At 42.3% G+C, this 27,635-nt stretch overlaps 1 protein-coding gene across 1 annotated transcript in view; it reads left to right on the forward strand.

The window, feature by feature from the left end:
* The window catches only part of dstyk (dual serine/threonine and tyrosine protein kinase), an 87,008-nt gene that overhangs the window by 10,937 nt on the left and 48,436 nt on the right, over positions 1–27,635 (forward strand). Inside the window, exons 3-4 of the mRNA XM_084316284.1 lie at positions 3,787–4,305; positions 9,149–9,344. Of these exons, the coding sequence (XP_084172410.1) occupies positions 3,787–4,305; positions 9,149–9,344 (715 nt within the window). The remainder of the gene's footprint in view (positions 1–3,786; positions 4,306–9,148; positions 9,345–27,635) is intronic.

Here is a 27,635-nt window from a genome sequence, read left to right on the forward strand (position 1 = left end):
CATCATCGGTCCTAGTGTTAGCAATTGTAGTGAATGCAGGGTCACATTCAATCTGAAAAGGTTTTGCTGGGCTGAACCTGACCATGGTCAACCTAAGTTGTTTAGCAACGGTTGTTAAGGTATGATTGGAGGGTCAAGAAAATAAGGTTGTGCTCAGTCAAGCATTGTTTGTCAGTCAATCTGTCTCAGTGAATGATCTTGAACTTGAATGACACCTTACTCTTGTTGAGTAGTTATTTGTGATTATTCTGTTTTGTTTCTAACCTAAATAAACATGGAGTTGGATTAGATTTACCCTGCGAAAATATTGCTGACGATGTAAAATATTGCAGTATCTTTTCTCTTCAAAATATCTGGGAAATTTGGAGCACTATTTAGTCCCTTCCATGTATGATAGCAGGAAATTAAAACATTTTGAACAAGTTAATCGCATGATTTGCTTGCGTTAATCTCGTCTATAGATTGTAATGTTGGTGGGCCGTCAAAATACAATATATCTATCGATATTTTTAAACAGGCAATATCGCCCCAATATATCGGTCGAACCATAGCATTCACGCTTAGTCAGAAATATGGTTGTACAATTCAGGTAATACCGACATTGTCATTATTAGGTCTACCTTTTTGTATTTGTCAAATCAATTAATCGGTTGGTTTGGTCTTAGCCGACCAAGACATTATTATTCAATTATTTGTTCCTTTTTACCTTTTTCCATGCTGAATATATAACATTTAATTTAATACAATTTTAATTTCCTGAAAAATGCTCTGTGAAAAGCACCTAGATTTAAAGAGGTCCTTTGAAATTATTGCATGTGGGAAGCTCTCTTTCTCTCTCTCGCTCCATCGCTTTGTTTTGTCATCTGTTTAGTAGTTTTGATTTGTTTATCTTATTATTATTATTTTTTGTTTGATCTGTATTTTGTATTTGTTTTGTTTTTGTTTTTCATTTGTGTGTCAGTCAGTGTGATGGCACTAGAAAAGAAAATGTGCCTGAATAATCCTGTAAGATTGGATTGGTGTTGGAATGGCCAGAGTCGCCAGACACAAAAATAAAATCATTCACAATTTTACAAATTTGTCAGTTAATCAACTAAGTGATTAATGAACAAAGTCCTATGCCTATTAGTCTACTATGAGTTTCTACAGTCATGGACAGCAGCCCTATTCATGATCAACTTTTCCTCCGTTCTCCGTCTGCCTGGCTGCCTCTCCCTCCTATAGCAACTCGGGGGGGCCTTTTGACAGTCCAGTGCAAAAATTAAATCAGATTGATGAACCTTGGCCGCGAACCTGCCAAGTGGCATGCTGTACCTGTGCCGCTGTTGCATGTGGCGCAAGCTGTTGGAATGTTGGAAATAATGTGTCTTCGTGTCCCGTCTGAAACCTACTGACTAATGCAATATACCATTTTGAATTGGGTTTGTGGTGTAATGATGGGGGTTGTGTACTTGTTTACTCAGCGTCAAATTAAGGCAGGGAAGCTCTCTGCTCACTGTGATATTCACACAACCCTGGGATAATCACAAGAGCATGTTTTTGGAGGCCAGGACAATAAATAGCAGCTCTCTAATTGGCCCTCTCTTCAATCCTGTTGCCCCCCCCCCCATGCTTTTCACCTCAACTTAGGCAGACGGTAACACGGTGGACAGGAGTGGCGCTAACCTATTGCCACATTTCTCAAATGCTTTGGAGCTGCATAACCTAACATGACTTCTCACCGCCAGAGAACCATCCGTCCATATAGGAGGGACCCTGCTTATTAGCAACAGCTTGAGATATTAGCATAGACTCTCGAAGTGTTGTTGTAAGAACATGCCTGTTTTAGATCCCTCAATCGGTCTATCTCACTTGCCTGCCCTGGCACCCCCCCAGGAAATGCATGCACTCCTGAATTGAAACGGGGAAGAAAAACATATTCCTGTCCTTACTTTGAATCTCAAGTTGCACATGTTTTCCTTCTTTCTTTATCATAAACTTTTCATAATCGCCGTTAACATTTAGAAAAGTTATTTAAATATTTACACATATGTACACACATTTGTTGAGGACTTCTGTTGAAAATATACCGTATGAAGGCATTTCAGACATTCTTGTTTGTTTTGATTGGTTGTAAAAGAAAGGAGAAAATGTTTGCAAAAGAAAGGAGAAAATGTTTGCAGGCTATCTTTGTTCCAAAGAGACTGTTGAGTTGGTCTGGGCTCTTGTTTCTTGGAGACAGGACTGACTGTCTCCTTTGTGTGTCTCTGTTAGTAATTTCTGCCTCTCTCTCTTTCTGCTGTTTCACTCCATCTCTCTCTTTCTCCTTGTCACTGACTCCCTCTCACGCTCTCTCTCCATTTCTGTTTATTTTGTGGTTGTAATTCATCAAATGTTGAGCAAAATATTTTGCCCGTATAACTTTGTTTTCTTTGCCCTGCCACAGCCTTTCCCACGACACCCTTGTGTATGTGTGGGTTCTGAAATGGAGTAGTACATGTCTATGATATTATGTATGGGAGAACTTTTCTTCTCTTGCAGTGGAAATGTTCTGAGAATATTATTGTAAATTCAGTTGAAAACCAAGCGATTAGGCTACATGTAACATATTGCTCAGTAGTTACTAGGGGTAAATGGTAAATGGCTGCTTTTTTATATAGCGCTTTTATCCAAAGCGCTTTACGATTTGTTACTCACATTTTTACCCATTCACTCACACATTCACACACCGACGGCGAAGGCAACCATGCAAGGTGCCAACCATGCAAGGTGCCAACCTGCTCATCGGGAGCAATTAGGGGTTAAGTAGTGTCTTGCTCAAGGACACATCGACACGCTGCCCGGGAGGAGCGGGAATCGAACCGGGAACCTCCGGATTGCCAGACGACTGCTCTAACTCCTGAGCCACTGTCGCCACTTGTTTTTTCAATATAAGCAGAGCTTATAGGGGCGTTTTGCAGATTTCTTAGGTGAATCCTAGCATTCTCTTGTGAGGAGGACATGTGATAATCAGACATAAGACTTTCCAACGTGTTCCGTCTCTCGAGAGCTCGGCCCCCCCCCAAGACACTCCTCCGGATGACATCACCTTGCAGAGGGCAGGCCGCCTCTAACTATTTTCAACTGCAGTTGGCCCAACTCTAGGAAAGATGAATGAATAGTTGATGAAATGGAGACATTGGTCAAATGCCCCTTTAACTCATTCAGTGCCAGCTATTACCCTCATCCCTGTAGTCAATGCACCAGCTTTTGCCTATTTTCACCGTGCATTACGATGTTTGCAGAGCTATATCTATATTCTATATTAGAGCTATAGAGACAATACTATGGCTCATTTGACAGTCACTATCTCTCGTCCAACATGTAAAAAAGAGTACATTTTCTCATGTATATGTTTGCGTGTTATCCCGTGGTGAATATTGTATAGTTTCAGAGTGATCCGGGCTAATTCCTGAAAAGCTGAGTTATGGAGCGCTGTGTGAATTTTGCTAAAGTCGTTTGCCTTGCTCGCCTGGACACGTTACTATTTCAAAATCAAAGGTATATAATAGGAATTATGTTTCATCATGAATGCATCAAACTGTACATTGGAGGTGGTTGGTTGGGGGGGGGGGGGGTGGTGGTCCTTTTTTTTTTTTTTTTTTAATCTTTGTAACATGATTGTGTTGGCTGGATCACAATGTATCCTATCATACAAATCATGTTATTGGGGGGGGGATCAAGAAATGTGTAATTTCCTAATAATAAAAAAATTAAAATTAAAACGATAATAAAATAATGCTGAATGTCTTTTTGTAATTGCTTCAGGAATCGAAGATTATGGTGTTGCCATGTCCAAGCGTGCAGCCCATAGAGGAGGCCCTGGGCGACTGCACCCGCAGCGTCGTCCCCATTATCTTCTACGCCCTTAACCAGGACACCCTCAGTGCAGAGCAGGCGGCTGAGCTCCGGAAGGTCAAAGTGATGCTCTCGTTCCCCGTCTGCTTCATTCGTATCCCCGCCACGCTGCCCGAGGCATCCCCGGAGCCCGGCCGCCGCGCTGAGAAGGAGAAGGAGAGGGAGAGGGAGAGGGAGAAGAGCGTCCTTTATAAGGAGCTGCTCTCGCTGGGCTTCCTGAGCAGCCCTGCGGGAAACTGCTCCTGTGGTGCCCCCACACAGACGCCCGGCCCCGCCGCCAAGCCCCAGAGCGTGCTGGTGGAGGCCTTCGAGAGGCTGCACCGGCTGCTGGTGCCCTTTGCTCGCCAGGTGCTTCATCACCAACAGGTGGACGCCGCCAGCCTTCTTAACGCGGTACATTGTCGCTGCCTGGATCTTTTCATCAACCAGGTTGGTGTCTGTGGGAGAGGGGAAAGATGGTGTGTCCGTTACTGCAGTCTTGTCTGTCTTGTCTTTTCTTCCTCCCTTCATCCACATGGGACTAGTGTTAAAGGTTCCCTGTCTTATAAATTGCCTTTTCCATGGCGGCTAAGTGGCACAGTGGGCAAGGCGCTCGCCACTAACACAGGAGATGCTGGGTTCGAGCCGAAATTGGGATGGGGAGGGGGGGGTATATTGACTACGCTTGACAACCGGTTCAAAGATAACTTCACATTTATTGGCTATCGCTTCCTCCAGGTTCCAACTGTGTTGACAAAATGCCATCATGGTGTGGTTCGCTACGGAACATCAGAACGCTCAAACTCAAACGCGCTCTCTCTCTCGCTCTCTCTCTCTCTCTCTCTCTCGCGCTCTCTCTCTCTCTACGTTCAATGATTAAAAGTGGCCAATCGTTACAATATAAATACTAACTGGATAGTTGATGATAAACATTTAATTTCATTATCTGAAATATTATAAAATCATTAAGTCTGCTATAAGCCATTATCCCTTTGTGTGTGATTATTATTGTCTCACAGTAGTGTGTATATATAAATTGTGTGTGTGTGTTTTTAGCTAAAGTGGATAGAAAACACAGTACTGTGCAAAAGTCTTAGCCACCCAAGAGTTTTTATATAAATTGTCTTACAGTAGATTATTTAATTTCTTATAATAATATAAGCTGGTGGCGGCTAGGTGGTGTAGTGGGCAAGGCACTCGCCACCAATGTGGAGACGCTAGGATTCGCGTGTTCGAATCCAGCTCTCCACATTGTTTTCAGTTTAGCTGGTCGTCCGCAGTAATACACATTGGCCGTATTACGGGGAGGGAAAACTGAAGGGTGGGGATCGAACGTTGTGAACAAGCGACTCCTACAAGTCGGTTGGTGCGCCTGCGCAGTAGAATCAGGAAGTGTCGGGGGCAGCGTGAGCCTCCCACGCGTTACTCCTCGACACTGAGAGATCGAGCTGCGCAGGTGAAAAGATGCGACTGCTGTTACCTCAAGTACCGGAGGGGACTTGTGCTATGTATGACTTAGTCCACATTGCAGCCGGCTTGTGGGAGGCAAGAAACAGCGTTCGTGACAGGGGAGGGTTGAATTGGATGATACGAAATTTGGATGGGAGAAAATATAGAAAATGGGAGAAAAAGTGGATCAAAAAAAAAATAATAATATAAGCTGCATATAAGGAATACAACCACATCCTCTGTCATACCATAAAATTGTATCATTATTTTGCATCGTGTTGAATCGCATCGTATCGCCCCGAATATGGAATCGTATCTCAACTGGGGTGAATCGTATCGCATCGCCCGGTGCTGCAAATGTATCGTTAATGTATCGTATCATTGGCACCGTATCGAGATGCGCATCGCATCAGCCTCAGTGATGGAGATGCACATCCCTAGTATATATTGTCATTCGAAACAAGTTACCAATGCATTGTCCCGTGGGATTATGCCCCCGTGGTGAAATTGATTAGAATCCCCTTCGATCTCTCTCTCTCTCTGTCTGCCAGTGCAGACTGTGGGTGACGGTCACTCAAATCGCTTATGGGCGAAGCCCAGCCCAAAACAGCTTGAAATGTTGAAATGTTGAAGTGGAAAAATGATGCTTTAGAGTACTTGATTAGAAATAAAATAAACAATGAATATTTTTGAAAACTTTACAGATGTGTTCCATAGACTCTCAGAAATTGTGTAAAGTTGCCCAAATAGTGAAAGGAATAGCAAGACATGTCCCCTTTAATGATATTGCATGTAAGGGTACAATCTTTTCACTGCCAATGTTGATAAGCTGATTTGGGGCGTTTCAGTCTAACAGGCGGCCGATTACCGGTATGTTCCGATCCATGTCGTCCTAGGCTCCAAAATAGTGTCTGAAATTTGGGGGCATAGTCCAGCAGTGTGGCTTGTGCTACTTGTGCAATAAGAACACGGAAGGCAAAAAGAAGAAGAAAAACATGTCAAACTTGTGTACAACCCAGCTGGAACCCAGATCCATTAACACCAGCCAAATGCTGGTCAATTCTGTCTCTGGCTGGTAAGTTGGTCTACTCTATTACAAGTCCACATTGGCAGGTAAACAAACCATCATTTGGCTGGTCAGAATGTAAAAGTGGCTACTGGCTAGTGAAATTCTGAAATCTGGAATCGACCACTACATTTCGTAATTGTGTGCTTGTCTGCTAGGGCTGTAACTAACGACTATTTTCATATTATATTATTGAATGATCATATTATTGAAATGATAAATCGATGAATCGGATAAAATTTAAAAATCGTATTCCTCTACTTGTACAATGCTTTTTTCAAATGCGCTTGCAAATTGACAGTTATAAAAAAGAAAGCAAACATAAATGTATACTGTACATGAAAATGCAAAAATGTAGTTTTTTTAACAACCCCCCTAACCCTAACCTGTTTTAAAAAAGACCCAACTAACCCATTATGAAAACAGTAATTGCCAGTTTTCCATGACGTTTGCGGTGTACATTCATGATCCATAAGGAATAAAACAATTTATTTTAGTGACCATCTTTCCTCTAGTGCATCAGGTCAAACTTTACATTTTCGAATGAGCTCCTGACCCGTTAGTCATACAATCACAAAACTATCTTTTAATGTTCATGACCCCTAGAGGAGTAGAGGGTGAAACCTGTTGACTTTGGTGAACCCATGACCTTTCCTCTTGCGCTTTCCTAGGTTTGTTGAGACTGTTAACACTTTGATTGCCTAAGGTTAAATTCATGATATACCATCCGTTGCCAGCTCTATTTAACATGGAGAAGTTCCCCTTCTTTGCAGGGCTATAACTTTTTAAATTCTATTGCTAGATTGCCATTATTAGGGCCCATTCAAGGTCTTATATGTATTGTTCATTTTTCATTCACATATTCATACTAAAATATGATCTAAAGTATAAGTATGTTTTCATCTCTTTCTGCAGCTTTCTCCAGAACGTGATTTATAGCCCCAAATGCATTATATTGATGATGAAATACAGTTTGGTAGGAATCTGTGCGAGATCAAAAATGTCAATTGGACGTACTTCTAGAACTTTCTACGTATCATCTGATGTTGACCGGATGGGCGGGGGATCGTTTATAATTCCGTGGGCAACATTATATCATTCATCTAATGTGGGTCAAATGTTCATCATAGCAGTTAGTGTCGAACACGGCAATATTACACGCTAAAACTCACCCCAGTCTCCGCGGGCCGTTGGGCGATCAGCATGGGGTAGACAGTTTTCCATTATGGGATGTTGAAATACCCGGTCCATTTCCAGGTTGTATAATACTTATATACGTCCAAATCATGTTGTTTTTTCGAGTTATTTGCAGCGATCGATGTTCACTGTGTGAAGACTTGAGTCTCTCTAACATTAGCGAGTGCCCGGACCACATATGGAGTGAGTCCTGCCGGGTTAAAGGTAACATCCGTTTTTTCGATCTGCCGATCGGCCACCAAATGGCGGTCTTGAACCGCTAGAGGATTGAGAGGAGATCACACTTGTGTCTCAGGGCCCCGGAAAGGAAATATGATTCCGATCACAGATTTTTGAAATATTGATATCAAAGACGAGTTACGGCGTCTTCGGCAACTTGAGCATGGCGGGGAAGGACGCCTAAACTCGTCATTTGGCAACTAAAGTGTTAATATCAGCAACTCTTGTTTCTGTGACCCAGTACAATGTGACAGTAACGGCAAAGTGGGAAGATTGTTAGACCTTGTTTTTTTTTTGGATCCACTTTTTCTCTTTTTCAATTTTTCCTCCCATCCCAATTCCATTGTGCCAATTCTTGCCTCCCCTGTCTTGAACGTTGCTCGCATATGCCCCCCACTGGCCGGTTGTAGGGAGGATAGAAGCCTTGCATCACGTGTCCCCTCCGGTACACGAGGAGGCAGCCTGTCACATCTTTTCACCTGCCAGCGCGGACTCTCATTGGCGAGGTGTAACGTGTGGGAGGCTCACACTACTCCCGCCATTTCCTTTCTCTGCTGTGCAGGCGTCCCCAACCGACCTGTAGGAGTCACTGTCCACAACGTCCAGATTACCACCCATCGACTTCCACCCGCTAATTCTGCCAATTGAATTAGTATGACGGCTGGCCCAAGCCGGAGGCAACGCAGACAGCCGGAGTCGAACCCAGTGTCTCTTGCGTTGGTGACGAGCGCAATGTCCGCTGCGCCACCCAGCCGCCTATTGTTAGACCTTGTTAATGATTGGAATCAACTGATTTGTGTAGGGCTGGGTATAAGCACTGATTATCCGATTTGATTTCAATTTGGTTCAACAAGGTCCTGATTCGACTCAATTTGATTTTATATAGATTCAATTAGGCTTGCCGCCGCCTCTGGTTTATTTAAATTTTTTTTAAAGATGTAATTTGGTCAACTGAGTTTCCATAGTAGTTGAGCAGAAACTCGGCTCAAGAGATATCTGCAGGACGGGAGGTGTAATGTGCAGTGAAAACCTCCACATATCCACTGAAAAAAGGCATAGATAAAAAAAATTATCTTGGGATTTGATTCAGATTAAACGATTCAATATTGTCGTCGTCCCCCTTCTAATGTTACATTTGTGTACCTGACAGGACCCTACAGGTGAGCTTGGTCTCTATTGACCATATTCACATGTGGCCATTTTGATCTCATGCCATGCTCGAGTTGGGATTCCTTTCCACCCTATTCCCACAGCAGAATAGCCACCGTGTGAATATGGTCAATCCCATCCATCCCCTCCTAGAATGACGATGACTTATGCAGCATAATGTTCCATCTCTGACTCCGACTCCTCTGTCTGCAGGCGTTTGACATGCAGAGGGACCTGCAGATAACCCCACGGAGGCTGGAGTACACCAGGGAGAAGGAGGGCGAGCTCTTCACATCTCTGATGGCCATCGCCAACCGCAAACAGGAGGAGATGAAGGAGATGATTATGGAGACGCTCGGTAGCATGAAGGAGCAGCTGCTGGAGGACGCTACCAACTTGGAGTTCACAGGTCAGCAGCACCAGACACCCCTACTACTAGTGATGGAAGAAGTGCACAGTTCCTTTTACTTAAAGGGGAACTATCTTACTATTTCATTCACTATTTGGGCAATTTTACACAATTACTGTGAGTCTATGGAACACATCTGTAAGGTTTTTTTCCAAAGAAATTCATTGTTTTGTATTTCTAATCAAGTCCTCTAGAGCAGCATTTTCTGCACTTCCAGATTCCAAGCTGTTTTTGGCTGGTCTCCGCCCATACTCTCAATGCACTGTATGACAGTCACCCACAGTCTGCACTGGCAGACAGACAGACAGACAGACAGACAGACAGACAGACAAATTAATTTCGCCGCGGGGGGCATAATCCCACGGGACAATGCATTGGTAACTTGTTTCAAATGACAATATATACCACCGTGAATATTATTGCACGGATCGGAATACGTGTGGGAGTGCGCTATGATATTTTGCAACAGGTTGACGTGACGCGAGTGCTGATAGAGAGAGAGCGAGAGAGAACAAGCTAGAGAGAGGGCGAGGGAGGGAGAGAGAGGGAGAGACAGACAGAGAGAGAGAGAGAGAGAGGAGAGATGCTCCGAGAGATGCTCCGAGATGACTCGAGTTGCACCGTATGAGAGCCTCTCTCCCTCTCTCTATCTGTCTGTCTCTCCCCCTCTCTCTTTCTCTCACTTGCTCGCTCTCGCGCTCTATCAGCACTCATGTCATGTCAACCTGTTTGAGGAAGTGTCAGTGACGGGGAAACCGCTTTCGCATTATTTCCACTCGCTCCGTTGTTGAGCGAATTGTTGATTTGTGGGCAGTGGCTACAACCAGGGGCTGAGATATGCAGATCAGTGCCTAATTCACGGCAGCGAACCAAATGGCTTGGTTCAGTGGGGGAGGACCTTGTCTCATCTGAACTGGAGCAATGCGCAAAAAATATAATTTGTGACATAGATAGTGTTGATACAACCCCACATTGCTAGAAAACAATGCTAAACACTGGAAAAGGCTATTTATAAGCTAGTTCCCCTTTAAGTAAAGGTAGATATTTTAGTAGAAAAATAGTACTCTGGTAAAAGAAAAAGTCCTCGTTCAAAATTCTACTTAAGTGAGAAGTCTTTGATATTGTATGTACTTTAGTATCAATAGTAAAAGTACACATTCTATAAGCCGTTCGTATCTTCCATCACTTGTGAGTGTTCCATCCTCAATCCATTGACATCTAAAGGTTATGTTAAAGTGGTATGTGGTCCGGTTATGCTGCAAGAGGATTACATCCTCTTGAATCTGAAATAATTGAAAGTACATGAATCTTCATAAATCTTTTCCATGTTCTCTATGCAAAATCTTTTTCTTCTATTAACTGACATGGCTCCTCCCGGCAGCGTGTCGAAGTGTCCTTGAGCAAGACACTTAACCACTAAGTGCTCCGATGAGCAGGTTGGCACCTTGCATGGTCGCCGCCGCCATAGAAGTGTGAATGTGTGAGTGAATGGGTGAATGTGAGGCATAAGTTGTAAAGCGCTTTGGATAATTTTACCATGATGTGATCAGATACATGTAGTGGGGTAATAAAATACAATATTTCCTTTGTAATGTAGTGAAGTAAAAGTTAAAATGTCCCTAAAATACTAAAATATTGCTTTATGAAAGGCATCAAAAGCAGACTGTTAAAAGGTGCTATGGTTCTCAACTGGTCTAGCCTCGGGACCCAACATTTTCCTTAGTCATTAAGTCGCGACCCAAAATTTTGAACCACTATGATTTATGTAAAAAAAAAAAAAAAAATTGCAGTAATACGCAATCTTTCAAAACATGAAGTAAACACAAAAAGTGCAACAAAAGTGCAACTATTGCTAAAAACCCAATGAAATAAAATAATAATAAATAATATATGCTTCTTAGCAGATTTCTTAGCTTAACATAACAGACCTAAATTTGGGGGAACTAATGGGATAACTGGGGTTGCAACAAAAGTGCAACTAGGGCTAAAAACCCAATGAAATAAAATAATAATAATAAATAATTATGCTTCTTAGCAGACTTCTTAGCTTAACATAACAGACTACAGTAAGTTTGGGGGAACTAATGGGATAACTGGGGTTGCAACAAAAGTGCAACTAAAGGCTAAAAACACAGTGAAATAAAATAATAATAATAATAATAATAATAATAATAATAATAATAATAATAATAATAATAATAATAATAATAATAATAATAATAATAAATAATATATCCTTCTTAGCAGACTTCTTAGCTTAACATCCCAGGGAACTAATGGGATAACTGGGGATGTTGTTTGCTCCTGACAAGAGTCTCAAAGTCTGGGGTGATGGTAGACAAAGCAACTCTGAGGTCATGCTCAATGTCCAATCTGTTCCTCCGCTTTGTCTTCAGCTGGACCAGAGCTGAGAAGCCACTTTCACAAAGATAGGTAGTGCAAAAGAAAAATGATAATGATTTTTTTTTTTACACACACACATCTGCGACCCACTCAAAATGGCCCTGCGACCCACTCTTGGGTCGCGACCCACCAGTTGAGAAACACTGCGTATAGATAAACATTCAGCCACTAGATGTCGCACTAGAGCACCTGCATGTAATACAATCGGGTGCATTACATGTGGGGAAATGGGAAGTAGGGCTTGCAAATGTAGACCCTCCAAATGTTTTTAAATGATAAATCAATAAAAGGTGCAGCACAGTGCTGACTATGACCCTGCTGTGGTGCCCTGGTCTAAACCCTGCTGTGGTGCCCTGGTCTAAACCCTGCTGTAGTGCCCTGGACTATGACCCTGCTGTGGTGCCCTGGTCTAAACCCTGCTGTGGTGCCCTGGTCTAAACCCTGCTGTGATGCCCTGGTCTAAACCCTGCTGTAGTGCCCTGGTCTAAACCCTGCTGTGGTGCCCTGGTCTAAACCCTGCTGTAGTGCCCTGGACTATGACCCTGCTGTGGTGCCCTGGTCTAAACCCTGCTGTGGTGCCCTGGTCTAAACCCTGCTGTGATGCCCTGGTCTAAACCCTGCTGTAGTGCCCTGGTCTAAACCCTGCTGTGGTGCCCTGGTCTAAACCCTGCTGTGGTGCCCTGGTCTAAACCCTGCTGTAGTGCCCTGGTCTAAACCCTGCTGTGGTGCCCTGGTCTAAACCCTGCTGTGGTGCCCTGGTCTAAACCCTGCTGTGGTGCCCTGGTCTAAACCCTGCTGTGGTCCCCTGGTCTAAACCCTGCTGTGGTGCCCTGGTCTAAACCCTGCTGTGGTGCCCTGGTCTAAACCCTGCTGTGGTGCCCTGGTCTAAACCCTGCTGTGGTGCCCTGGTCTGAACCCTGCTGTGGTGCCCTGGTCTAAACCCTGCTGTGGTGCCCTGGTCTAAACCCTGCTGTGGTGCCCTGGTCTAAACCCTGCTGTAGTGCCCTGGTCTAAACCCTGCTGTAGTGCCCTGGTCTAAACCCTGCTGTGGTGCCCTGGTCTAAACCCTGCTGTAGTGCCCTGGTCTAAACCCTGCTGTGGTTGTAAACTGTTATAAGCATCCAGGAAGGCTCCTAACCGAGAATTAACCTTTTGGCTAAGCAGCATCATTTTAATATGTTACGAACTAGAGCAGCCAAGATGTATGAAGTGTACTGAGCCAAGCTCTAGACCTAACATTGAAGTATAGTATTGGGGAAATGTGAAACTGTTGGCCACAAACTCTTCTAGTGGTCCATATCTGCTTCCAATTTGTGCTTTTCATTAGTTTTCTACTGAACACACAGAGAGGAAATTGGTATCTATCTTCTTGTCTGACTGAGGTGACGTCACACCATCTTGATTAATCCTTGGCATGAGCCTAAGACAAAATGAAAGCTCTAAACGGGTCTTGTGCTTCCGCTGTAGAGCACTATTACTCTGTTTAAGGCTTTCCTGTTCTAATGCCACCTCTGCCACCTCCAGCTGAAGTTCTTGTTCTCTTGCCCTCTGCTCTCTTGCCCTCTGCTCTCATTCGCTCTCATTCTCTCTCATACTCACTCACTCATTCACTCACTCACTCACTCACTCACTCACTCACTCACTCACTCACTCACTCACTCACTCACTCACTCACTCACTCACTCACTCACTCACACACTTCACACACTTCACACACTTCACACACCTCATGCTCCCTCCTCCTCTCTTTTGCCTTCAGCTCTTGTTCCCTCAGTTCATGTTCCATCTCCCTTTCTCTTGTCCTCAGGCAGGTGTAAAGCCGCAATGAGAAATTCCACCATCTCTAGCTAGACGTTACTACTCACCATCTTAAACCAAATGGGACAAAACCCACACAAAGCTACACGAAAGGCATGTAGCCGGCTACTATTCCCTCCGTCAATGTATCACAAGCTTCAAGCCGTTTAGCTGACCTTTATTGGTGATAAGTTCCTGCTTTCAGTGAACACATGCTCACTGACTCATCCCCACACATTTATCAATCTGCTTAACACCCACTTATTTCTCAATGACTCCATGATAGAAAACCAGCTAACGGATGATTTTAAGTAGACGAAAGTCTTTCTCTGGTCTGCATCCCCTTAACAATTGTGTGTATTGAGCCGTACTGTATTGTACCCATTCTGCAATCTGTTAATAAAGTTTTCAATCAATCAGTCATTGCAATCACCACCAATGATTATGTAAAGGAACAACTTGAGCAGCTTTCCACACACACTTGGGATTTTACCAGAGATAAATGTTTGATTGAAAATGTGAGCTGGGCGACTGGGTAGCGTAGAGGACTAAGCACTCGCCTTAGGCCCTACCACAGCAGAGACTCTGGGATCGAATCCAGCTGTCAGTCAGTGGTACCTCCGGCTTGGTCAGTCGTCCCTACGCATTACGTTCTCCCAGTGAAACTCTTTCACACGTCGGGTGAAAAGAAGCGGCTGGCGACTCCATCCACATGTATCGGAGGAGGCATGTGATAGTCTACACACCCTCCCCAGACCGACAGTAGGGCAATGCACGCAACGACCAGGAAGGGAATTGGCATAACGACTAAATTGAGGGGGGGAAAACATTAAGAAGCAGGAGGCAAGGATCAAAATCATCCTCACCCTTTGATTTCTTTGTGTTTAAGCCTATACATATTATAAACTTCACTGTAAGTTACAGGTCTAATTTAGTACAAATTTCTCTGAGATTAAAGTCAGAACACACTCGTATCCCTCCCAATTACACATACACACAGTCCTCATATCCCTCCTAGTAGTTACACATACACACAGTCCTCCTATCCCTCCTAGTTACACATACACACAGTCCTCCTATCCCTCCTAGTTACACATACACACAGTCTTCCTATCCCTCCTAGTTACACATACACACAGTCCTCGTATCCCTCCTAGTTACACATACACACAGTCCTCATACCCCTCCTAGTTACACATACACACAGTCGTCATATCCCTCCTAGTAGTTACACATACACACAGTCCCCCACAGAGCCGTGTGCAATACAGCGCCCCTCGAGCATTTTTGGGGTTCAGTGCCTTGCTCGAGGGCAAGGATGGTGGGCACTGTAGATGTAATACCAGGCATACACCCTTCAGGCCTTTTCCAGACTAAAACGATTTTGATCTTTTTCGTTTTCATTTAAAAAAAGGTTTCCGTAAAAACGAAAACGTCTCAAGATAATACGGTAAGTGCATGCCACAAATTTACTAAATAAATGTCTTTCCTGTTTTAGACGTCGCTGTTTTATTTTGAAAACCCCCGACCGGAAGTGTTGTCGTTGTTTTCGATAACTTGTGTGTCCGGTTCTGTGCTCCTTGAGCCGATGCTAGTTTCCAACGGATAGGAGAGAGACACACACGCGGCGCAAATGCAGCTTCACAGGCAGCCGGTGATGAGGAGGAGGAAGAGCTGCTGATTTTAATCGGCAGGAGAGAGAGAGAGAGCTCAAAGCCGTATATAATATAATAGCCCTGTGGTGCGGTCGGAGGCAGCTCAAACTACCTGTGTTGTATTAAATTAATTGATTGATGTTTAACTTGTCCCTGTGTGTGTCCAGTCTTTTCGACTAGCAAACGTTGTCTGTATTTAACGTTACCTCAGGATACCACTGTCTATTGTATTTAGTTGGTTAGCTATTTGGCTAATGTTGATAGCATAGCATCAACGCTAGTTCGCTGGCTATAGCTCAACACGAGCCATGGGAATACTATTTACTAAATGATGGAGGCTTTTTAATCGTCAAGGTAAGAGAGGATTTGTCATGATCAACTGAAGGCGTATGCTATGGAACAGTATGTGCTTGGCTACTACTTGGGTTTTCAGAAAAAGGCCAGCTATGTGACGCTAATCTCTAGCTAGTATCGTGTATTGCATCACAGTAGCCTCCCGATCAAGCTCAATAGCTTCTGTAACACGAACGCAACCACTCTGATGCCATTGTTGATTAGTAATAACTCCCGGTGTTTAATAAACACTTCTAGCCAGGACATATCTGGACATATATGTATCATGTTATTTCTTTTGTTGGTTGGGTTTGCATGCAGATTAAGGGAGATGTCAATCTGTTGTCGACAGTGGTAGTACAGGCACAGTACATTTAGCTGTAAAAGCCTGATCAAGCTCAATAGCTTCTGTAACACGAACGCAACTACTCTGTACATGCCATTGATGTTGTGATGTTTGGCTGAGTTTGCACACACGGGGTAAGGGAGAGGTGGGCTATCGCGTCATCAGTTCAGGAGAAGACGCGTATCGCTTGTAAAGATGGTGATGCAAGGGGGGGGGGGGTCTTCAGAATTGCGCACTCTGAGAGCCGGTCTCAGAAAGTAGCGTCTTCAGGCTGCCAGAACGCAGTTCCGTGTGGATGAAGGGTACATATGATCAAATACTTTGCTTGATACGACCAAAATCGGTTTAGTCTGGACATGGTCCCAGTCACCACCTCAGAGCTGGAATACACCCTCCTGTCAGTGGCGGGGATCTAACCGGCGACCTTTCGGTTACTGACCAGCCTCTTTATCTCTAGGCTATCCTGCCTCCCCAGGTGCCTGCAGAGTTGACTGACTAACGATACAACACACTGTTGGGTCACGTGTCGCATACTATCCTCCTCTTGATTATTTTACTGCTAGTTAAGATTGAAATTGAAAAGAAATAATATCGAACATTTTAATTAGCCCTGAATCAGGACCACACTTGTTATTTTTGTCATATTTGGACAACTCATGGTAATATATAATATAATTAGTGGTGGGACTCGATTAAACATTTTTATCGAATTAATTCGAGACTTTATAGTTAATTGATCGAAATTAATCACATTTTAATCGCATATCAATATTTTATGCGAAAAGCTAACATTTTCAATTCAAATGAATTTTGGTATACGAGTGAATCAATGAATATACATACACGTTTTAAGCAGCAAAATCCTGTATTAGCTACTACACAGACCAACAGATCAATGCAATATTTAACAAAGTGCAGCAATTTTAGGAATAATATATATATATAGTGCAAAGGACCTTTTGTAAACTGAGGCCCCGTTTAGACGGAAACGCTAGCAGGTGAATCCGCAAAAATATTTTTTCGGATGTGCCTTTCGTTTATACGGAAACGGCGTTTTTACGGGGTGAAACCGCAAAAAAGTGAGACTACCTTCCAGGGTGGAATTCCTAAAAACGATAAACCTTTGCACTCATCTAAACTGTCAAACCGCATAAAACGATGACGAAAGGGTTGTCAAGGCTCTCGTCGCGTGTACTGCTTACATCACAGGCATGCGTCAGTAGCCTAGAAGCGTAAACAAAGCATGTCTGATTCTATCCATGGCGATCACCTGAAGGCTACATTGGCAGTACTTTTAAATACACAAGAATCTGTCCCGTGGCGTGACTGGACCCACTGTCTGTGAGTGACTCTGCTTTGGTCCAATCACATTCCCCACCCACAGTCTGCGAATCAGAGGCAGAGTAGGGCGGGTCTTCACAGCACGTCATGTGACATATGCGCCAATCGTGTGACAGCAGGGCTCAGTCGTCTGGAGTCGTTACAGCCTCGTCTGCACGGAGAATTCCATCCCAAAACGATAGTCTAAAAGCAAAATTAAAAGTGAAACCGTAAGACGACTTTTGCGGTTTCTGTTCAGACTCTCTCCGTCTAAACGTAGCCTCAAGCACTTTCGAGGTGAAAGTAAAATGCAGTACTTTCAAGTACATTCCAGAACAGTTGACCATTGGAAAAAGAAAACTCTTGATTGATCTCAATTTCTAATTTATTTTTTATGAACAAACCAGACTAAGAAAAAGTTATTTGCGATTTATTATACTTTATACTTATAGCACATGCATGAGTCTGGTCTCCTTTGAAAGGTAACATTCTTACACAATAAAGAAAAATCATCATGCGATTAAATGCATACATTTTATTTTACTTTTAATTATTTTTGTAGTTAATTAATCGAAATTAATGCGATAAAGTCCCAGCCCTAAATATAATCAATACATTTTTGGACATTTGATTTATAGCTGGCTATCACTTTGGTTCTAGATTGGAATGGGAGTAAATGGTAAATGGACTGCATTTATACAGCACTTTTTGCCAAAGCTCTTACAACTTATGCCTCACATTCACCCATTCACTCACACATTCACACACTGACGGCGGAGGCAACCATGCAATGTGTCAACCTGCTCATTGGGAGCAGTTAGGGGAGGCTTGGACTTAATTGACATCAAACAGAGGGCATACAGTGCATCCGGGAAATATTCATACCCCTTCCCTTTTTCCACATTTTGTTATGTTACAGCCTTATTCCAAAATGTATTAAATAAATTATTTCCCTCAAACTTCTACACACAATACCCCATAATGACTAAATGAAAAAAGATTTTTAGAATTGTTTGCAATTGTATTAAAAATAAAAAGATTTAATATCACATGTACATAAGTATTCACACCCTTTGCTATGACACTCAAAATTGAGCTCAGGTCCATCCTGTTTCCTCTGATCATCTTTGAGATGTTTCTACAACATGATTGGAGTCCACCTGTGGTAAATTCAGTCGTCTCCATCATTAGCAAATGGAAGAAGTTTGGAACCACCAGGACTCTTCCTAGAGCTGGCTGCCCGGCCAAACTGAGCTATCGGGGGAGAAGGGCCTTGGCCAGGGAGGTGACCAAGAACCCGATGGTCACTCTGACAGAGCTCCAGTGTTCCTCTGTGGAGATGGGAGAACCTTCCAGAAGGACAACCATCTCTGCAGCACTCTTACCAATCAGGCCTTTATGGTAGAGTGGCCAGACGGAAGCCACTCCTCAGTAAAACACACACGACAGCCCGCATGGAGTTTGCCAAAAGGCACCTAAAGGACTCTCGGACCATGAGAAACAATATTGTCTGGTCTGATGAAACCAAGATGTAACTCTTTGGCCCGAATGCCAAGCGCCATGTTTGGAGGAAATCAGGCACCGCTTATCACCTGGTCAATACCATCCCTACAGTGAAGCATGGTGGTGGCAGCATCATGCTGTGGGGATGTTTTTCAGCGGCAGGAACTGGGAGACTAGTCAGGATCAAGGGAAAGATTAATGCAGCAATGTAGAGAGAGATCCTTGATGAAAACCTGCTCCAGAGCGCTGTGGACCTCAGACTGGGGGTGAAGGTTCACCTTCCAACAGGACACCGACCCTAAGCACACAGCCAAGATAACAAAGGAGTGGCTTCGGGACAAGTCTGTGAATGTCCTTGAGTGGCCCAGCCATAGCTCTGACTTGAACCTGATTGAACATCTCTGGAAAGATCTGAAAATAGCTGTGCACTGACTCTCCCCATCCAACCTGATGGAGCTTGAGACAATCTGCAAAGAAGAATGGGAGAAACTGCCCAAAAATAGGTGTGCCAAGCTTGTAGCATCATACTCAAGAATACTTGAGGCTGTAATTGATGCCAAAGGTGCTTCAACAAAGTATTGAGTAAAGGGTGTGAATACTTATGTACTTTATTCTATTCTTTATTGTTTCTTCTTTAACATTCTTTATAAATTTGCAAAAAATTCTAAAAAACCTTTTTCACTTTGTCATTATTGGGTATTGTGTGTAGAATTTGAGGGGGAAAAATATTTAATCCATTTTGGAATACAGCTGTAACATAACAAAATGTGGAAAAGGTGAAGGGGTATGAATATTTTCCGGATGCACTGTATAAGTGTCTGGCTCCCACAAGAGAGATTGTAATGTTTGTAGCATGTTTTATAACAGTAACTTGGCTCCATCCATATTTAGATGAATCCAATCCCATTTAAACAGTTCTTGTCTGTCACAAAATAGATTTGATACATTTTCAATGTAAGTAATGTTACATATTAATACTATTCTGTATACATCTGATTAGCACCATTACTCATACTCGGTAGTACCAGTTTATATATTTTATATTCATTTTAATCACCTGTACATTGTATATTACTATTGCACTTTACTGTTACATTTGCAAAACCTCTTTTCGTTGTACTGTACTTGTGCTGTATGATGATACAATCAATCAATACATTTTAATCTAATCTAATATCCCATAATCCCATACAGTAACTGTTCAGCCTTAAGTGTAGGTAAATGTCCCCACGTTTATCAGAAGGGCAGTGGACCTGAGATAATGAAGTTGTTATCGGTGTCAAAGAGTCGGCAGAAGTCACTCTTTAACCCTTTTTTCCCCCAGCTTTAACGTCATTTGATCCTACGTGTATCAAAAGACACTTGACATTGAGCATGGAAGCATATAGTTTATGTCCTCCACAGTAGCACCTAAGAGGCACCTGGTCTTACAACCTCTCACAGCCACTATGAAGTTAATGTAGGGCTGGGCGATATGGCCTAAAATTTTAATATGATATCATGATATTTTCTGACCTTTTGGCGATACACATCACAATGTTTTTCCTTTTTCCCCCAAACAATTCATTATGAGGCTTACCAAGACAGTATTTGAGTTTGCAAGCTAACATTAAAGACAAAAGACTCATGCATTTAGCATTTTTATATTATGTATTAGATTTAGATTATTGGATTATTAGATTATATATTGCATATTTTTTGCATTTTTATGAAACTACTGTATATTTGTATGTCTCTAAATGTTTTGATGAATTGAAAATGGAGGACCCTTATGTAAAAAAGCCGAAAGTCTATTTCTGGTCTTCATCCTCCAGTCCACTGTTGTTGTATTGAGCTGTACTGTATTGTACCCATTCTGCAATATGTTAATAAAGTTTTCAATCAATCAGACAAATGTATAGAAAAGCTTTTATTATAACCATATAACAAAAAATTATATTGTTTATGAAAATGTTTTAGCCCTATGCTTGACTTTATTATTTTAGGCATGGCAACAAATAAAATAATAATAATAAAATGAATAAATAAAATATTAAATAAATAAATAGGCTACACGTCTCTCTTTTTGTGTTACAAATTGTGCTCACCAATATGAACATAGGCCTCTTTACTTACTTAAAAAAAGGAAACATCAAGAAATATGTTTATGGTATTCCACCATGCCATGTGTGTGTTTTTATTTTATAATTCTCATGAGTCATGATTATTGCTGAAGTCTGAGTCATACAATACTCACTGGCTTTCATAACCTAACAGACTAACTTGTCTTGCTCAAGACTTGTTTATGAGTTTTAATAAGAGAGCACTATCTCTCAGGTAGACGGCAACAGAACAATTTTGATTGACAGTCGATTCTGCCAATTACGTCACACCGCTTGCACCCGCCTCTGCTGTTCTTACCACCAATCGGCAAGCGTTTATTCATTTTTTTACTTCCGGGAAGTCCGCCATTGATCTACACGAGAGATTCAATAACAACCCTACCGGAGCTAATAACGTTAGCTCCCCGCCACCCACGAGTAGACTACCAGGAAGACGTTTGCCTTGTTTACATCAGGGTCCCCCATTTTCAATTCATATTGACATTTATGACATAGGGACATACAGGTATTTAGTACTGATACATTTGTGACATATTCATATACGGTATTCAAATATACAGTACTGTTACCCATAGATCCTGACAAGAGTATATACATATGATGGGGAGGGGACTGTACATTAGGAGGGGGTGGGTGGGTGGGAGAGAAATATACATACGGTGGGGAGGAGACTGTACATTTGGAGGGGGTGGTTGGGTGGGAGAGAAATATACATACAGCGGGGAGAGAAAAACATCACCATATCCACGATACGTTTAAAAAGTGTATCGTTAATGAACTGTACCCGATATTTATATAATATCGTCATATCGCCCAGCCCTAAGTTAATGGTTGAGTTTTAAAGTCTCTGTTGGTTACATTTCCATGGTAATTAATACTTGCCATATTCTGTTTCATATATATTATAGATATTCGCGTTTTGAGATATGAAGATAAATACAGAGCCTGTTCTGATTTAAGACGTTAATGGGGATAGTTGCTGCTATCTGGAATACTGTGTGGGTTGAGTCTGATCAATAACCACAGAGTGCTTGGGGCTTCAACTTTAATCCAGGAGCTTTTGTTACAACAGCTGGTCACAACTGCAGTCACAGCAGTTTTCTGTGTCACTGTGTGCCTGACTCTGCATACCGCTGCCCTAAGGTGAAAATCTTGCATTTGATGGCCGGCAACTTTTTGGAATTATAAAATAATTTTTTATTAGACCTCAGAAAAGTCACCAATTTGCCTGAAGTAAAAACATTTATAAAACTATATATATAAAGAAGACTAAAAGTTACAAGGTTTTCACATGACACCAGCAATATGTAAAGTTATTAACTTATCAGCTTGGCAATCTCAGAATCATCAGAAAAAGCTTGGCATTCATGGTACACTGAGGATGAGAACAATGAATGCTTTTCATATATTGGGTCTTTCTCCTGAAGTTATCTGGTTTTGCAGCACATGCTTCATATTATGACAAATAAAAAATAAACGAGACATATTAAGCCTCTACTATATGTTCTGGGCTTCCTGTTCGTTATAATGCTACTGTGTGTAGACGACAGTGTGGGTTTGACTGGCCACCAACAGCTGGCAGTCTGTCAGTATAGTCTGTTCGGACCCGAGCCAGAAAACAACATAGTTAAAGCCTGGTTGTTCTGTTAACTATGCTGCCAAGAATTACTACGGACAAAAGAATACCAGAGTCACAAGGGTAGAAATTATATTATCTCCCTCTCAGCAAAGGCTAGTGGTGGAACGTTTGGAAGTACCGCATGGAAATCTGATTTGCTTTTTCTTACTTCAGTGAATTTATACTTTATTAATCCTTGTGGGGAAATTATTCCACACATCTGACCCGTCCTGATCACTGATGAGTAGGGGTGGGAATCACCAGAGGCCTCACGATACGATACTATCACGATACTCGAGTCACGGTACGATAGTATTGCAATACTAAATATATTGCGATATTAATATTGCGATATATTGCGATTTATTACCTTTTTTCAACTGCAAAGTAAAACTTTGTCAACATGTTTTATCTAATAAAATAAAGTTCAATCTGTTCATCTCACTTCAGGGCTGTACGTTAACTTTTTTTGCACATAGCACTGGTGCTACAGAGGTTGATAGTTTTGTAGCACATGCCAAAATCTTGTAGCACAAGTATAAAACGTGTTATATTTGTAACAGTCACAAATGTGCCTATTTAGTTGCAGTGCCATGTTTAGCTGTCATTTTCATGCTGACAAGTTGATGTCACACAGCCAGACACGTTACGTGTAAGGAATTATGGGATTTGGTGTTGGGTGTATGGACTCTACTAGGGGTGGGAATCACCAGTTTCATCACAATACGATATCGATTCTTTGGACAACGATACAATATTTGCCGATATCTGCCACGATACAATACGATACGATGCAGGTGCCTGCAATCGATATGAGACGATATCATAAGCCCATTTAACACAATCGGTAACATTTAGATCAACTCAAAAAAAGATTTATTTAGCTCTTCCAGACATTTAAATGAAAAACAATATTGTTTTTAATACAAATAGACCTCCTGTTCACTGTAAAGTGCCACGTTTTGATATATTGGGCTTTAAACTTTAAGTAAATCTTTTTGGAACTCGCAACACGCAACCTAAAACCCCTCCCTCTCCCAAACAATTCCTACAATTGTTTTATGTTGCATGATGATCATGAATACATTTATTATGTATTGTATTTTTTATGTTTAAATATCAACATTATCTGTCCACCCTCAGTAACTATCAATATAATATACTCCTCTGACTTCATCTGATCTTTTCAAACGCACACGCACACACACACACACACACACACACACACACACACACACAGATGGGAGAATGCCTGCCCCCCCCCTTCCCTTCCCCAGTCCTCACTCGTCTGCTGACTCTGAACAGAGTTAGCTTGTTGTTAGCTTACGCTAACGTAAAGTTAATTTCGGTCTTTAACACAACGTGATCATAAAGGAATGGCGAGCATTGCAAAGCATGTTAGATGCATTTGACCCGTTGCGGAATAAAACAGCAGGGATTTGTTTTGGGTCGCGAAATAGTCACACTAGCTTTGCTATGTTGCAATGTCCGTTTCAGACGCTACTGCTGTGTGCTGTTGATCCGAGCGGATACAACTCCACGGGATTTTCAAAATAAGGGTATCGATATGAACCGAACGTTGTTAGCTGCCGGAGCCATAGATATATGGCCGGAGCTGCGCTTGGGTGGAAAGGAGACTTGCCACATGATTTTCAAAATAAGAGTATCGATATGAACCGAATGCCTATCGCACCAGTGCTACTGAAGTAAATCCATTCATTGCACAGACCGATGTTGCTGTAGCACATGCAATATATATCTCTCACTGTACAGCCCTGCACCAGAACATGGTATTTTCTCAAGCAGACAGATGTAAACACTGTAATCTTTGTTGTACCTGACAAACTGAACTGTTTGTATTAGTCATATTCCAACAATGCACATGTGTGTGTGGACTACTGTGCTATTACAGGTATTGAAATGAACAATGCAACTTCCTTATACAATTATTTTTTTAATGAATAATTAAATATCCCTGTATCGATACAGTATCGCCACGCAAAGTATCGTGATACTACTACTAATTATCGATTTTTTTCCCCCACCCCTACTGATGAGCAGTGGGCAGCCACAGACCACAGCCCAGGGATCAAGTCCAGTGGTAATGCCAGTACCTTGGTCAAGGGCAATGACAGGTTTGAACCCAGGACATTATTGCTGTGAGGCAACAGTGCTAACCACTGCACTGCCATAATAATGCATTTTGTTTATCCATCTCCATGTTAAAGAGGAGGGATGTCCCAATCATTATCATTATTATTTCGTTTTTGTGACTATCAGCTCAGTTGGTTGGTCGGGCACTTGGTTGGACGGACCACAAAAGTGTCCTTACCCCCGGCCACAGTTTTCGTCCTAGGAGATGCGTGTGCCACTCTTATTTAGCTTAGTGTTGGAGCCAAGCTGGTACATATCTCTCCCAGTAGAATCCTCCAAGCTGGTACATATCTTTCCCAGTAGAATCCTCCAAGCTGGTACATATCTCTCCCAGTAGAATCCTCAAAGCTGGTACATATCTCTCCCAGTAGAATCCTCCAAGCTGGTACATATCTCTCCCAGTAGAATCCTCAAAGCTGGTACATATCTCTCCCAGTAGAATCCTCCAAGCTGGTACATATCTCTCCCAGTAGAATCCTCCAAGCTGGTACATATCTCTCCCAGTAGAATCCTTGAGGGCTACTGCTGCTCAGTCCATAAGACAACTAATTAGTGATTAGGGTCTTAACACATTGAGTGCCACACCCCTTCCGGGAAGTGACCCCTTCCTTGCCGTCCATTAACCCCATGTAAACGTAGTTGTAGTTTGTAGAGCTAAACCTATATTTTATAGTATAACTGTAACCAGGGTTCGAAATTAACGGGGGCTTGGGGCAAAATGCCCTCGAAAATTGACCAAATGCCCTCGAAACTCAGTTAAGGGGGGCAAAAAAAGCCCCCGACAGTTTACTAATTATATATATAATTATATATATGCTCTACAGTGCGAGCATTTCCCTCGTATTGCCCCTAATAATATGTGTGTGTGCAAACCGGAAAAATCATTTACTTGCAGTGTGCGAGACAGACGAGTGATTGTGAAGATTACAAAACAGCTCCGCTGTTAATAGTTCAGATTGAAACTGGACTGAAATTCAGTTTTTGGGAAGAATGTTTGTTCCAAGGAGGAGGGAGGCGGGGCCCGCTGCGTGTTACAGGCACTTGAGAGGTGCTGCGAACACAGAGAGCGCTCTGCTCTCATCAAGCATTACACTGCTATCTTAACGTTAGCAAGCTAAGCATCTGCATAGCGCGACCCGTGTAACGTTAAGTAACTTGTGTTCGGCGGGGAAAGACCATTCCATTTGTAAACACAACTCCAAAAGAATAACATCCAAATCCGATCCCGATGCGCATTTCCTTCATTCCACAGCGCTGAGCGCGCAACGTATTTCATTGATCGATCTGGCCAGAGCCTATACTCACAAACGTTGCGTGTGTGGGGTTTTTCATCAATTTGAAACAAGCCTCTTGACTGTTGGAATTAGGGATGTTAAAAATAAAATATCTAATAATATTATTCAATATTAGACATTCATTGATCCAGAGGCAACCGGTTATTATATCAAGACAACAACACAACTTGCCCTCACTCAGGGACAATAATATTTAATCTATTTAGATAGAGTATGTATGTATTATTTACAGATAATTGAAGGTACCTCAAAACATGAAACCAAGCCATGATGTCACACATCGTGTGAGTGTGTGTGTTACTTGAACAATTGTCACTGTGCTCCTAAATTTCTGTGTGCTCCTAAATTTGTATTTAGATTTTATTTATTAACATTTTATTTAGGAGCACATGTGCTCCTTGGGAAAAAGGTTAGCGTAGAGCCCTATATATGGAGACATTAACATTACGTTATCAAACATAGGGACGAAGACTGTAAAAAAAAGTGTCAAGAATGTTTTATAATCTTTATGTTAATTTTCATTATAAAAATGTTGTGCCCCCGAAATAAATAAAAAAAGCCTCCGAAAAGCAATTAAGGGGGGCAAAAAAAGCCCTTGAAAAAAAATGTTAATTTCTAACCCTGACTGTAACTGAGGGGTACAATTCCCTGACTGTATTGAGAGTATGGTATATTAAACCACTACTTAGTTATGTACTTTAATTACTGGCCATACAGTACATGAATATATATGGTGAACACCCACACAAGAACACGGCATTGACACATAAAGTTCTATTTGGAGGGTATTTATTATTATCAGAGCAAGCAACGTTAGGTTACAGATTGAGAATTATACTCGCGCTTGTAAGGCGAAGAACACACGTAAAGTAGGTCAAGAGCGTAAGTCAATGAGAATACTAAGATGGGTCTAAACTGACGCCACCTGTGGCATAGCAATTACATAAGGCACACTAGTACCAGCTGGAGACACTGGGGGTTTCCCCCCGGGTGCAAGGCCGGCAGGGCAGAGGAACGTTCGGGTACAAAGTCTGGGTCAACGAGGAACAAAGAAGCTCCAGCTACGGGAGTCGGTACATGTACTCCCTTGATCGGCAGACAAAGCAGCAGCCACAATCCAGTATGCTCGACAGCATGGATGAAAGCTAGCCAGCCTCTTCCTAGAGGCGGGCTCGAGTGATGCTCCTCACGGGGGGTAGATCCCACACGATAGTGGGGTAGACGGTTCTCTGCTCCAGCAGTCACGGTACCAAAGCAATATAATCCAACCAGAAAAGGTTCTGCAGTCGCCGGTGTAGATTCTCCTGTGCACTATACTTCACATTAAACTAGGTTGAACTTGACGTTACTTCACTAAACTCTGACACTTTTACTATCCTATTCGCACATGTTCTAAGTGCTCTATTTAGATGCAAGGTTGCTCACTTCACTTGCACGTTGACTCGTGGTGAAGGCTTTACTAGTAATGAACGAAGTGCTGCTGTTTACACCTGCGCCGTATTTATACGTAAGGTGAATATCTAGTCCCAACCTGGTCACTCTGGTCCTGAAAACACTACACTGCCAAAGGCATGTTGTAACATGCCCCAAACTCGCCCACTGCACCTGTCTGAGTACGAGACTGCCTGGAGCCTGGGGGGGGGTGTCCAATAGGAGAGCGGATATTACTCTGGTTTGTACGCAGGTAAAGGGATATTCCGTGTATATATACAAATAATATACAGGGGATATCAAACGATATACAAATATTATACAAGGGATCTCA

Source organism: Notolepis coatsorum (assembly GCF_963971535.1).
Source record: "Notolepis coatsorum genome assembly, chromosome: 6".
In the NCBI taxonomy this organism is placed as follows: Eukaryota; Metazoa; Chordata; class Actinopteri; order Aulopiformes; family Paralepididae; genus Notolepis; species Notolepis coatsorum.